The following is a 12,321-nucleotide window of genomic DNA, read 5'->3' as shown; positions in this document are numbered from 1 at the left end:
GACCTCCAGGATAGAAATTAACAATTTTTTCGACTTTGTCATTTTACTGTTCGGTCACGCCCACGACCAGGGTTTTGCCCTCAGCCTAGGTGTGTCGATCCTATAATGATCCAAGGTTCTCTCGGTGAAGAGTCATATAGCTCTTCCTTCTATTCCAACCATGGGGAGCTGATTGCAGGGTCCCGGAATCCCTCAGTATTAGAAAGGAACCAAAAGTTCATCAAGTCCAACTCATAGCCTAGAACAAGAATCTTCTCAGCCAATGATCAGACAGCCTTTGCTATTAACACACCATCCAGTGACAAAGAACTCACGATATCTCTTTGAGACAGGAAGAGTTAGAAAGATTTTTTCCTTTTCTTTCACTTGAAACCAGCTGCATCTCTAACCTGTCCAGCCCCCTGCTCCTTGCTCTGCCCTCATCTCGGGGACCCTGGCTCCAATCAAGCCCTATTCTGTTTCCCCCGTGGTGCCTTTCCAAATCTGTGGTTATGGTGTAATATTTCTGAGGAAATGGAGCTCGGGAAGGATTTGTTTCTAAGTCAGACCCTGGAGAGCAGAGACATATTAAATAAATCTCTCTCTTCCTGACACAACTGGACTGTGCTGGAAACCGAACGCCGCAGCCCACGGGGTCATTCTGCAATGTGACACTTGTCACGAAATCTCCAACAGCGCACGAGTTTCCCCATTTGTAAAATAACCCTTTCCTGAAGACCAAGGGGAGCAGGGCAGCTGAGGGAGTGGGGCCCGACACCTCAGCAGGGCAGGGGGAGGTGCTACTGACATTGAAAAAGCTGCCTGTTTGTCTGATTATCTCTGGAGCCAGGAGACAGTCCCCGGAAGAGCCTTTAATGGGAAGAGAATATAAGTTCCTGATGTCAAGAAAGAACTTGGGCATATATTTATGGGGGGATTTAGTGTGTGTGTGTGTGTGTGTGGTATACATTTATATACACACACAATATACATATACATACATGTGTATGTGCGGATAGGCTCCCTGATCCTTTTCACCCGGCCATTAGCTCCACGAAGGCTCTTCCCTCATGAATCCACTTTTCCACATTCACTGCTTGAGAAATCCTCTTAAAATGCTGCTACTTTACCATGGCACTCCCCTACCCTCAATATTCAGCAGCTCCCCACCGCCCCCTGCCTGACTCTGTAACCTGCCTCCAAGCTGCCTTTTTAGCCTCGTCTCACATTGCTTCCCCCCTTGTTGTCTGAACTCGAGCCAAACTGACCTCCTCTCTGTCTCTCCCTCTCTTCTGCTCACTCTTAGCTCTTTGCCTTTGCCCACCATGGCTTCGGAACATAGCATCTGGGTTGTTAATGTGCAGGCAATGGAACGAATGGGAGAGCTTTAGCCTGGAGAAAAGATTCGGGGAGGAAATGGAACTGAATTCAAGGGCTGGAGCTCATTTGTTCCGGAGAAGGATGAACTCTGTCCTGGTTGGCCCAACTGGACAGACCCAGGAGCAATGGGGAGGATCGCACTGAGGCAGATTCTGAAGCAACTAAGGAAACATGACCTAATCATTGGAGCTAATTAAAAATGGCCCAATTGCCTCAAGAGACAGAATTCCCCATCAGTTAGGTTTTCAAGGAAAGCTTGGATGACCACTTATAGAGAAGATCTGGACACAGTGGTCTAGGGACTTCTAGAGTCCTTCTTCCTCTGAGACTTCCTCTCCTTCCTTCAGGGCCCATCGATAGTGTTGTTTCCCTCAGAAAACCTCCTTCTAACTGGCCCAGAGTGGGGGGGGGGCACAACATTTTCTCCTGCACAGATATCTCCTCATTTATCTTATCCATGAGCCTTCTTGGGCACTTCTCACTCTCTTGTGCTGCTATTAAACCGGAAAGTCTGAGAGCAGGGATGGGTCCCCTGCCTCCACACTGGGCAGCACCTCTGCCAGGCCAAGCCCACACTGGCTACTTGTTTTGTTTTCCAGAGAAAGGCTCGTGTCTTGCTCTTTTTTGCCACGTACAGAATGAACCCTAAAAGAACAGCTGGCGAATAATGAAGTTCCACCTCCAGGGTCTAACGGCTAAAGTTTAGATCTCTGGGGCCAATACCCCAGAATCCCAGAGAAGAGGTCCCACGCTAAGCACTGGGTGGCCGAGTATTAGGAAAAGCCAGGAACCAGCCAGAGACAAACGTAGCCAGCGAGAGACAAACGTAGCCAGCGAGAGACAAACGTAGCCAGCGAGAGACAAATGTAGCCAGCGAGAGACAAACGTAGCCAGCGAGAGACAAACGTAGCCAGCGAGAGACAAATGTAGCCAGCGAGAGACAAACGTAGCCAGCTTCTCCAGCGTTTGCTGGGGCACTGGAAGGGAGAATAAAGAGTTGCTGCTGATTCCAGCACAGCCAGGTCCGGTCATGGGTGACCATCACCTAGTCTCTTCCCATCCCTGCTTTCCCAATAGAAACATCTTCCCCACTCCCCTGATGGAAGCATCCTCCCCTGCTCCCCTGAACCTCTTCCCCTCACTGTTGCCAGATTAAGACCATGTGTGTGTGAGTTTTTGGGAGGGGACTGCCAGGGTATGAGTGACTAAATGGGAGCTGAAGCTTCTTCTAAAAACCCAGCTCTATGGGCAGGTAATTAAGATCTCTCGGTGCTGGGGAGGTTCCGGACACCTGGATGACACACCCCAAATCTCAACACACACGTACACACAACACAACACAACACACAGAGACATGCACACAACACACACACACACATACACACACACACACTGCACAAGCACAATTCCTTGCTTGCATGAAGGGACACGAAACCAGAAGCTACATCTGCATTTCCTGCTTGAAGTCTGCCACTGGTCCCTGGGGGACGGAGCCCGGTCCTAGCACCCATCTCATAGCATCCATCTCACTCTTCTCATCACAGAATCAGGACACGGAGAGAGGAGGGATCTCAGCTCTTCTCTCACTCCCCCCCTTCGGTTTTCTGATGAGATCCAAAGAGAGTAAGTAGCCTGCCCCAGAACCAGGGCCTGTGGGAGGGCGGGAAGCTTTGGTGGCCCCGGTCACAAGGGGTAGACGGAGCCTAGAACACTTTCTCTGCCTCAGAAGCTGGGGCTTCTGTTGTCTCCCACAGTGACTCTTAGAAGCCACAGGTCCTGACTCCTAATGTGGCTCCCATCGTGATGGGTTAGAGTCAGGGTTAGAGAGTTCCGGCTCTTTCTGGGCTTACTCCTTGTGTGACCCTGGGCCACCTTGTAAGATCAAGGGGCTGGAGCACCCTGCCCTAGTCCCAGCATCCTCTGGGGTTTGGTGCCTCCTGCTCTTTGCCCCATGAGGAGAGACCATGGACAGCAACTGCTGACTGTCCTCCTGCAGCAGGGACTCCTTAGTCAGCATTTCCACCCAGACCCCGGGGGCAGCTGCTTCGGGACAGACAGACTTCCAACAGGTTTGGGGCCTGGGGTCCTCGACTGAAAGCTGGACAGGAGTCCCAAACTGGTTCTTTCTCTCACAAAGGGTGAGCTCCTTGTGCAAGTGCCCCTGGGACTCAGAGGGACGCCAAGGTCAATTCTCCCCCTGGAGATTTACAATTCCCATCAGAATACCTCACCTACAAGTCCCATAGCTCTTCACCAAGTCATTTAAGCTTTCTGGGCCTCAGTTTTCCTCATCTCTCGAATGGGCCCAGGGAGGATATGTTCCCTGTCTGACGGGGTTGCCCCGGAGTTGTGAGCTCTAATTATTCCTGCAATGACTGGGCCCTTCCTTCTTCTGCTCTCCCGGCCCCTTCTGCCTGCCACAAACACCTCCCACGGCTCTGGGCACCCAAGCCCCCCAGCCCCGGGGGCGGAGGGACACTCCTACCTTACTCTTCTCTTGCTGGAGCTCTATCTGGATGTCTGTGAGCTTGGCCCGGAGGTCCTCATTGGCAGCTTGCAAGGCGGCTAAGGCGTCGGGCTTCTCCCCCTTGGTTCGGCTGCTGCCGCCCTTCTTGGACATCGTGAAGTTGTTGCGCCAGGTGGAGGGGAGCCCAGGGAACCCTCACTCGAGGCTCCGGGAGTCTCCGTTCAGCCTGTGCTGCGCTACATGGTCTCACCCACCTGAAAAAGGGAAAACCAGATGACGCCTTCGGTGGAAAAGGAGACAAGACAAAGGATGAGAGCGAGCGTCGGACAGCGGCCTGGGGTGGGCTTAGCTCCGGGTGCTGCCAGGAGTCCTATCGTTACCCCCACCCAACGGGTAGCCCCCGAACCGAAGGTGGGGAGGTTTTAAGCAGGGGGGCAAACCCCGGCAGCACTTCAGCCAGGTCCGGTGCTCCATTCTCTGGGCCTCATCGGCAAGCTCCACCCCAGCAACGAGCAGAGAGAGGTTCTTGCTGCAGATGAATCAGAGGAAAACAGAGAGAGCCCGGTCCCCTCCATGGGAAAAGTGGAACAGTAGGAGGAACAGGGAGGGGGCTTCTGCTGCCTTGGGTTGATGGAGACTGGGTTGGAGCAGCAGGGAGTGGAGGGGGAGAGGTGGGAGCAGGGGGAGAAACGGGCGATCTCCCGATCCAGCTGAAGCCCTGGTCCCGGTCTCAAATGCCAGGGACCCACTTGGCTACTGGCTGTGTCTTCCCCACCTCATTCTGATCGGCTCTGTGCGCCGGGGCCCCAGAACGCCTCGGCCGGCGGAAAGCCGAGACTTCTGACGAGAGACCAGAATCAGGCTTGAAATAGCGAGGGAGCGTGGAAGGCCCGTGTGCGGCAGCATTCCACCCGGTGGCTTTAGAAATCCTGAGAAGACTTGCAAGAACTGAGGCAGGATTAAGGAGCAGAACCAAGAGAACCCGTCACAGTTACGGAAAAAGCTAGGAGAGAGTAACCGCGGTGTCCCAGGGACTCAGAGGAACCTCCCAAGTGAGCGCACAGAACCTCCCAAGGACCCCGCCCTGCTCTCCGGTTCTGGAGAAGGAACTGAGGGAGGGGAGTCAGATAATATGCGGTCATGTCTGTAGCCAACACTGGCGTCTCTGGTGTGCTGTCGGGAGGGAGACAACCAGAACGCACAACATAATGAAAATAATTAACTAATTGAGTGTCCGGAGAACCGACTCTATCGAAGCGAGCAGAACTAGACCCACCCCTGGGAGCGAAGAACACGGCAGCTTCTCCAGCCACCGGCGTGAACCCCCAGAGGAGTCTGGGAGCTGCCGTTCCCCCCACCGGGGACCTTGTCCGTGCTCTGCCCGTTGCCCACAGCTTGTTTCAGGCCAGGAAGTGGTCTGTTTCCCCAGTTCTGCAGCTAAGCCTAGAAGGTCCCTGAGCTGGGCAAATTCAGAAGCTTTTTAGGATGATGCAGGGAGAGCGAGCTTTCAGTCAGCTCTTCTCAAAGACTTTATTCCTTACTGCTCCACACACATCTTAATGGAAACCCTCCCCTCACGATCTTATCCGTGGCTCCCGCTTCTCTTACTCTCTTCTCAGAAGGGTTGCTCCCTTTGCTTAAGCCTCCCTCAGCATCTCCCTTTGTCACCTTCACATACTTAGGGAGCACGCGCTCATTCTCCCTGCCTTCTGCTCTTCTCTGTCCCCCATTTGGACTTTTCAAAATGTCTTTATAAATAAAAATAAATTCAAATAAACAAATAGAAGATAAAAATCTGATCTGAAATCACAGGCTCCAACTACGCAGTCCCCACGCCATTCCCTTCATTCGAACATCACAATTGTGGCCCGTTCCTCGTTGTCTCCCAGCCCCAGCCTCCAGGGGAGTGACAAAGCAGCTCCTGTGTCACTGGCAGCCAGACAGCACAAAGCTCTCTCCCAGTGCCTTCTCAGCAAGGAGAATCTGGAGGCCTGGATGGACTGTGCAGGCCCACCCTGCCTCTTGGAAGGCCATCCCCAGGGTAGTTTTCTTTGTGGGGGGGGGAGGCACAGTGCCTCCATTCTTCCAGCACAGCACTGAGAGACAGAAGGAACCACGGGGGACATCCGGCACAACCCCCCCGACTTTACAGATGAGGCCCCGGGAGTTTAAGTGCTCGCTTCAAATCACACAGGCAATAAATGACCACATGGAACGGGAGGGGCTTGTCTTTGAGCACATCTGTAAGGGACAGAGGCCGGATTTGGATCCAGGTCTTCCCCTGCCTCCTTCCACTCCAGGCACCAACATACTCTCCCCTTTCATACATTACTAAGGAGAGGAAAGTCAGTAGGCTGGCAGCACAGACCACGGCCCGGAGCCCTGCGGGCAGCCGCCATACTCTGAGCCTTCCCTTTAGAAGTGCTGTTCCTGAATTCTCCAGCTTGTCTTGTTAAAGCTGCTTCATTAGCTATTGATGATGAAACCCGCAGAGAGAGCCTGCAAAATGCGCCTGACGGCCCCAGGAAGGCTGCTGAGCTTCATCTGCCATTGATGGGGCCTCCGTGTTTGGAGAACAAAGGCATGAGGAGCTGCTGGCAAAGGTTTAAAAACCAGCTCAACTCTCTCTCTCTCTCTCTCTCTCTGTGTGCGTCTCTCTCTCTCTCTCTCTCTCTCTCTCTCTCTCTCTCTGTGTCTCTCTCTTTCTCTCTCTCTCTCTCTCTCTCTTTCTCTCTGTCTCTCTTTCTCTCTCTTTGTCTCTCAGTGTCTCTGTCTCTTTCTCTCTCCCTCTCTCTGTCTCTTCTCTCTCTCTTTCTCTTTCTCTCTCTCTCTTTCTCTCTCTCTCTCTCTCTCTTTGTCTCTCTCTTTTTTTCTCTCTGTCTCTCTCTCTGTCTGTCTCTCTTCTCTCTCTTTGTCTCTCAGTGTCTCTGTCTCTTCTCTCTCTCTCTCTCTCTCTCTCTCTCTTTCTCTCTCTCTCTCTCTGTGTGTGTGTGTGTGTGTGTCTGTCTGTCTGTCTTTCTTTGTCTCTCTCTCTCTCTTTCTCTCTGTCTCTGTCTCTGTCTCTCTCTCTGTCTCACAGACACACAGACACACACACACACACACACACACACACACACACCACTTTTCAATTAAATCAGCACTATATCCTTCTCCCTCCCTTGCTTACATCTAGATAATCCATAAAATAACCGCTCGAACCTCCACTGGTAAGATTTCTGAAATGTTAACAATCGGCTGGTGGGGCCAAACTAGCTTGGGTACCCCCGGCACAAGGGCTAATAGGTAATTAAGCTGCCTAAGCACTCATCAATTATGGAGGAGAATGTGTGCAGTAATTGATTCTAATTTGTGCTCGGGCTTGGTAAAGAACTTTATCTACGCCTCGGATGCTGAGAGGAGTTTGACAGGAATGACTTTGGGATAAAAAGCCATGGGAAGCACAGGCCGATTAATAAGAATAATGCAGAATGGGGAAATAAGCCTAGGACTAGACATTGGAAGGGAAACTGAGGCTCAGAGAGGGAAGGGCTTTTTCATCTATCAAGGGTATGAGTGATTAGGAAAGGGGATGAGCTGCCATGGGTGAGAACAAGGGACAACAAAAAGAGAGCCAATGGCTTATCCAGCCTCTATAAGATAGAACCCAACAAGGGACAACAAAAAGAGCCAATGGGCTGTTCCAGCCTCTGGAAGAGAGCATCCAACAAGGGAGAACAGAAAGAGCCAATGGTCTGCTCCAGTCTCTGCAAGAGAAAAGGGAGAGCAGAAAGAGCCAATAGCTGCTCCAGTCTCTGTACGAGAGCACCCAGAAAGCAAGAACAGAAAGGGCCAATGGGCTGCTTCAGTCTCCCTAAGAGAGAACACAGGAAGATCAGTCAGCTGCTGGTTTCTCCGTGAACAACTTACAAGAGAAGTGGACAAGACGGCACAGGCTGAAGAGGATGAACAGATGGAGGATTTGAAACCATGCTCGCGTCTGAGGGACGCCGAGTTAACAACCGCAGCACCTGATAGGAATGGTGAAGCTGGCCAGTCACACCTGATCCGGCAAAGGCTGGCGGCACAGAGGGAGCCACTTTGATGTGGAGCCCCTGCGAGCTCGCCAGTCTGCCAGGCGGCCAAGCTCCTGCCCCAGCAGCTGCCGAGTGCCCCCGCCACCTGACTGGCACCGCCCAGGGGCCCCCAGGCACAAATAGCCAGGACCCTCAGGGTACCAAAAGCTCCAGTCCTTTCAGGAAGAGGGGAACAGATGCACCCGTAGGTAGAAGAGGCTCCAATTCATCCCCAGCCTTGACCCAGAGGCAGAGAGAAAGATTTTTATCCTTTGTCAAGAGGACCCCAGGGAGCATCAAAAAAAGGGGGGAGGAAAGAGGAGGGCTTCTTGCCCTCCTCCCTGTGGGACATCCTCCCCTCTGCTGGTCCCTCTTCAGAGAGTCCTGCGCTAGGAGCAGAAGGGGAAGGCGTTACTCTAGACATCCGCAAGGTTAGAGCGCAGACAGCTGAAATACTTCTGAAGGGAAGAGGATTCTTCTGTTGTCGTCGCTGCTGCTGGAAGAAGAGCTTCTATGAGACTTCCTTCCTCTACCCAACCTCCATTTGTAGTTATTTATTTATTCATCCATTCACTCAAGCGATGTTAGGAAAGGCTCCAGAAGTGCTGACTGAGCACAGGACCACAAATATCAGAAATTGGGACGGTCCCTCCCCTGAGGAAGCTCATATTCTTATAGGCTAAGACAAGAGCTCATTGGGAGCTGCAGGACCAGCCTGGCTCCTGGAGCGGGGGACACATCAGACTTGCTTGGCCCTTGTTCTTGAGCGCTTGCTTACAAACCTAGATAGGAAGCTAATTAGAATAAAAAAAACACAGCACTTCAGACACACAGGAGGCTGCCCAGGTATGAACAGGTTAAGACTTTCACCAGCTCCTGTCCACAGATAGTACACGGATATGCCACAGCATCCGGCATTCTGTGAGACAAGCTGGGGGGCAGGCACTCAGGGCCCCCAGTGCAGCCCTGAGTCCTTTGCATCTTCCTTCTAGAATCTCTGCCCCTGGGGTCCGTAAAGCTTGGGAGGCCAGGACCAGCCTCTCTAATTCCAGGTTCATGTCAGTAGAAACTTCCCCTCAAGGAGATCTGAGCTCCGGATGGCGGGGGGAATGGCTGCCATAGGAGGGGGCGGTTCCCCTTCGCTGGAACACAAGCAAAGCCTGCATAAGGACCAGTTACCTGTGTGTGTTACAGGAGAGATGCCTTACAGGTTATGAGCCAGACAAGATGAGTCGTTCAGGTGCCTTCTCTCTCTTTGATTTTGTGAGACACATTTAGGGGAAAAGTGGAGAAAGGCAAAAAGCCCTGTTCACACCTGTCCCAGGTGAGATGAGCATAAGTGGTGGGAAAGGGGGAAAGGGGTGAGAAACACTGAAGAGCCCGTCTGCCAGTCAGTCCTCTCCTTCCGTAGGCCCATAATTCCATCATTGCTGCTCACTACACCGCCCTTCTACTCCCTCTCCTTCTCCTGCCCTCTCCAAGTCTTTCTTTTTCTCTTCATCCCTGGATACAATGGAAAAGCCTGGGTTTGAATCTTGTCTTTGACACTTAACAGCTGTCAATAATTCATTTGACCTTTCTGACCCCAGCTACCATGTTCATCCATAAAATGGGGATAATGGTCGGAAATGGGGATGGCACTTTATTACCTCCCACTCACGGATGTAATAGGGAAAGTACTTTTGTCTCAGATTAGAATTGATCCTTCAGTCTTAAGTAATCAAAGAGGGAAAGCTTCTTTGGCCACTTAATGCAACATTTGATAAAAAGACAAATTTAATAAAAGAAGAGGAAGCATTTGCTTGGATTGATTAAGATCATCTTTCATGAAGAAAGGTCAAAGACAGTCGCATCTCACTCCTACATCCTCTGCCCTTCTGAGTGATGCTGAGTCTGGCAGAGACCGTGAATCCTTTTTGAAGAATCAAGGATTTCCCCAAGGAAGGAGTGAGAAAGCCAATCATCCCTCGCCCATGGAGACAGAAGCAAAGTTTAAAGTTGATTATCTTCATTCATGGAGACATGAGCAAAGTTTCTATGACACTGGGTCAATTTAAGGAATCAAAGTTAGATCAGAAGTTTAAATAAGGAAGACAAGCTCTTGCTGATTCCAAAGAGGTATTTGTGGCCATAAAGCATGGAGAATATCTTAGGGACTCTTCTACACATCACCAACAAAAAAGCTCTAAATTTATATGGATTCTCATTAACATTTTACATACATGGGAAAGCAGATATATGGATCCCAAGTCATTGATATTCTTTCAATCACTTTTTCTTTAATTAAAAGGGTTTTCCAAAACTGGGACATCTTTCTCTCAGTTAGATACATTGAAATTGATCTCTCATCCACCCAAGTTGTGTCATGTCCAGTTCGAATCTCCTCTGGGTAATCTTAATCCAGCACATCTGATTTTTCTCTCATTTGTCCTCTTCAATATTGTTCCAACTTCCTCTATCAGTAAATGAAAGATATGATGTTAGTTTCCATGTTGTGGAATGGTATCATTGATGGTGAAAGAATTTTGCAATAAAAATCCCTGAAGATCATTTCCATTTTTGTTTCTGTGGTGCCCTCTGTAGAGGGTCACAGTCAGTGGGGAAACTCTGGGTGAGGTATAAGACCCTTCAGCCCAGAGGGAACCTGCTGACAATGTCTGGTTCGGCTTCCCATCTCCCCTAAGGGCTCTCGGCTTTCCTGAGGAGTCACAACTTGTGTTGAGATTGAAGCAATGATACCAGGTGGAAAAGCCAGGTGCAAACTATATACAATAGCAAGTTGTTTATGTGGTCCACCTGTGCAGTATAGACTTAGTGCATGCCCAGTGTTTTTGTTACTTAAGGATATGAGGGTATAAAAGGGGATAGTCCTTGTAATAAATGGACTCCATTATTTTACCATCCTCAGGAGTCTCGCCTGATCACTTCTCCACTAGAAAGGTATATTTTAATCACCCTGGCATGGGGGCTCTAGAAAGCATGGTACATTTTGTCACCCCAACTTGGGGGCTCTAGAAAGCAGGTTATTTTAATCACCCCAGTGTGAGGGCTCTAGAAAGCATGGTACATTTTGTCACCCCAACTTGGGGGCTCTAGAAAGCAGGATATTTTAATCATCCTGATGTGGGGCCTCTAGAAGGCAACAGTACATTGTCACCCCAACTTGGGAGCTCTAGAAAGCAAAACACAACCGCCCTCCTAGTTTTATCATTAAATTCCTTCAGGTTGGCTTTATTTAGTTGAGTCTCTTTTCAAGTGTTTATTTTTATTGTTTTTCCCTCTCGACTACCCTTTGTTGTGTCACAAAGTGGTGATACTCATAAGTTTTCACCATCCTTCTCTGTTGTATAGCAAAATTAGTTTATATTCTCAAAAGTGTTTCCTCTGGCTGTCATTTCTTTCCATTTGGCAGGTAAGCCAACTGCTGACTAAAGCATGCAGGTTGCTAAGTATAAAAAGGGTTATTTGAGAAGGGTCAGAACACAATAGGGGGATAAATACCTATATTCCTACATAAGGAAGTGGAAGATTACTAAGCATATGTGGAGAAAGCTAAACAGGGACTTCCTGAGAAATAACAGAAAAGTCCTTACAGTCTCAAAGGCTGTCGACTGATAGCCTAAGCCACTAAAGGGGATTAAAAAGGTGTGGGAGAAGAAAGCAGTAGCTGGAGATCCCCAAATCACCACTACTCTCTTCTACAATACTGCCTCAGTTCCCTAAGAAAAATCTCCAGGGCCAAATGGATTTACAAATGAATTCTATCAAACATTTAAATAACAATTAATTCCAATATTATGTCAACTATTTAGAAAAATGGGTAATGATGAAATCCTGCTATATTCCTTCTATGACACAAATATGCTACTGATACCTAAATCAGGAAGAGCCAAAAGAGAGAAAGAAAATTACAGACCAATCTCCCTAATGAATATTGATACAAAAATTTTAAATAAAATACTAGCAAAGATATGACAACTTATAAACAGGATAATACACTATGACAAGGTAGGATTTATACCAGGAATGTAGGCTGGTTCGATATTAGGAAAGCCATTGCCATAATTAACCACATCAAAAAAAATCAACAAAAATCATGTGATAATTTCAATAGATTCTGAAAAAGCTTTTGACATTCCTATTAAAAATAATAGAGAGCATAGGGATAAATGGAATTTTCCTTAAAATAATAAGCAGCATTTATCTAAAACCATCAGCAAGCATTATTTGTAATGGAGATAATTTGGATACATTTCCAATAAGATCAAGGGTGAAACAAGGATGCCCATTATCACCACTATTATTTAATATTATACTAGAAATCTTGGCTTCAACAACAAGAAAAGAAAAAGAAATTAGGAATTAAGAATAGGCAATGAAGAGATAAAACTCTCACTGTGCAGACAATTTGATGATAGATCTTAGAGAAACATCCAAAAA

At 48.9% G+C, this 12,321-nt stretch overlaps 1 protein-coding gene across 37 annotated transcripts in view; it reads right to left on the bottom strand.

The window, feature by feature from the left end:
• The window catches only part of JAKMIP3 (Janus kinase and microtubule interacting protein 3), a 179,096-nt gene that overhangs the window by 114,508 nt on the left and 52,267 nt on the right, over positions 1–12,321 (bottom strand). For all 37 annotated transcript variants that reach the window (XM_051982747.1, XM_051982745.1, XM_051982751.1 and 34 more), the window contains exon 2: positions 3,845–4,080. In XM_051982747.1, the coding sequence (XP_051838707.1) occupies positions 3,845–3,979 (135 nt within the window). In that variant the 5' untranslated portion in view covers positions 3,980–4,080. The remainder of the gene's footprint in view (positions 1–3,844; positions 4,081–12,321) is intronic.

Source organism: Antechinus flavipes, chromosome 2, assembly GCF_016432865.1.
Source record: "Antechinus flavipes isolate AdamAnt ecotype Samford, QLD, Australia chromosome 2, AdamAnt_v2, whole genome shotgun sequence".
Classification (NCBI taxonomy): domain Eukaryota; kingdom Metazoa; phylum Chordata; class Mammalia; order Dasyuromorphia; family Dasyuridae; genus Antechinus; species Antechinus flavipes.
This window is presented reverse-complemented; position numbering and strand designations above follow the sequence as displayed.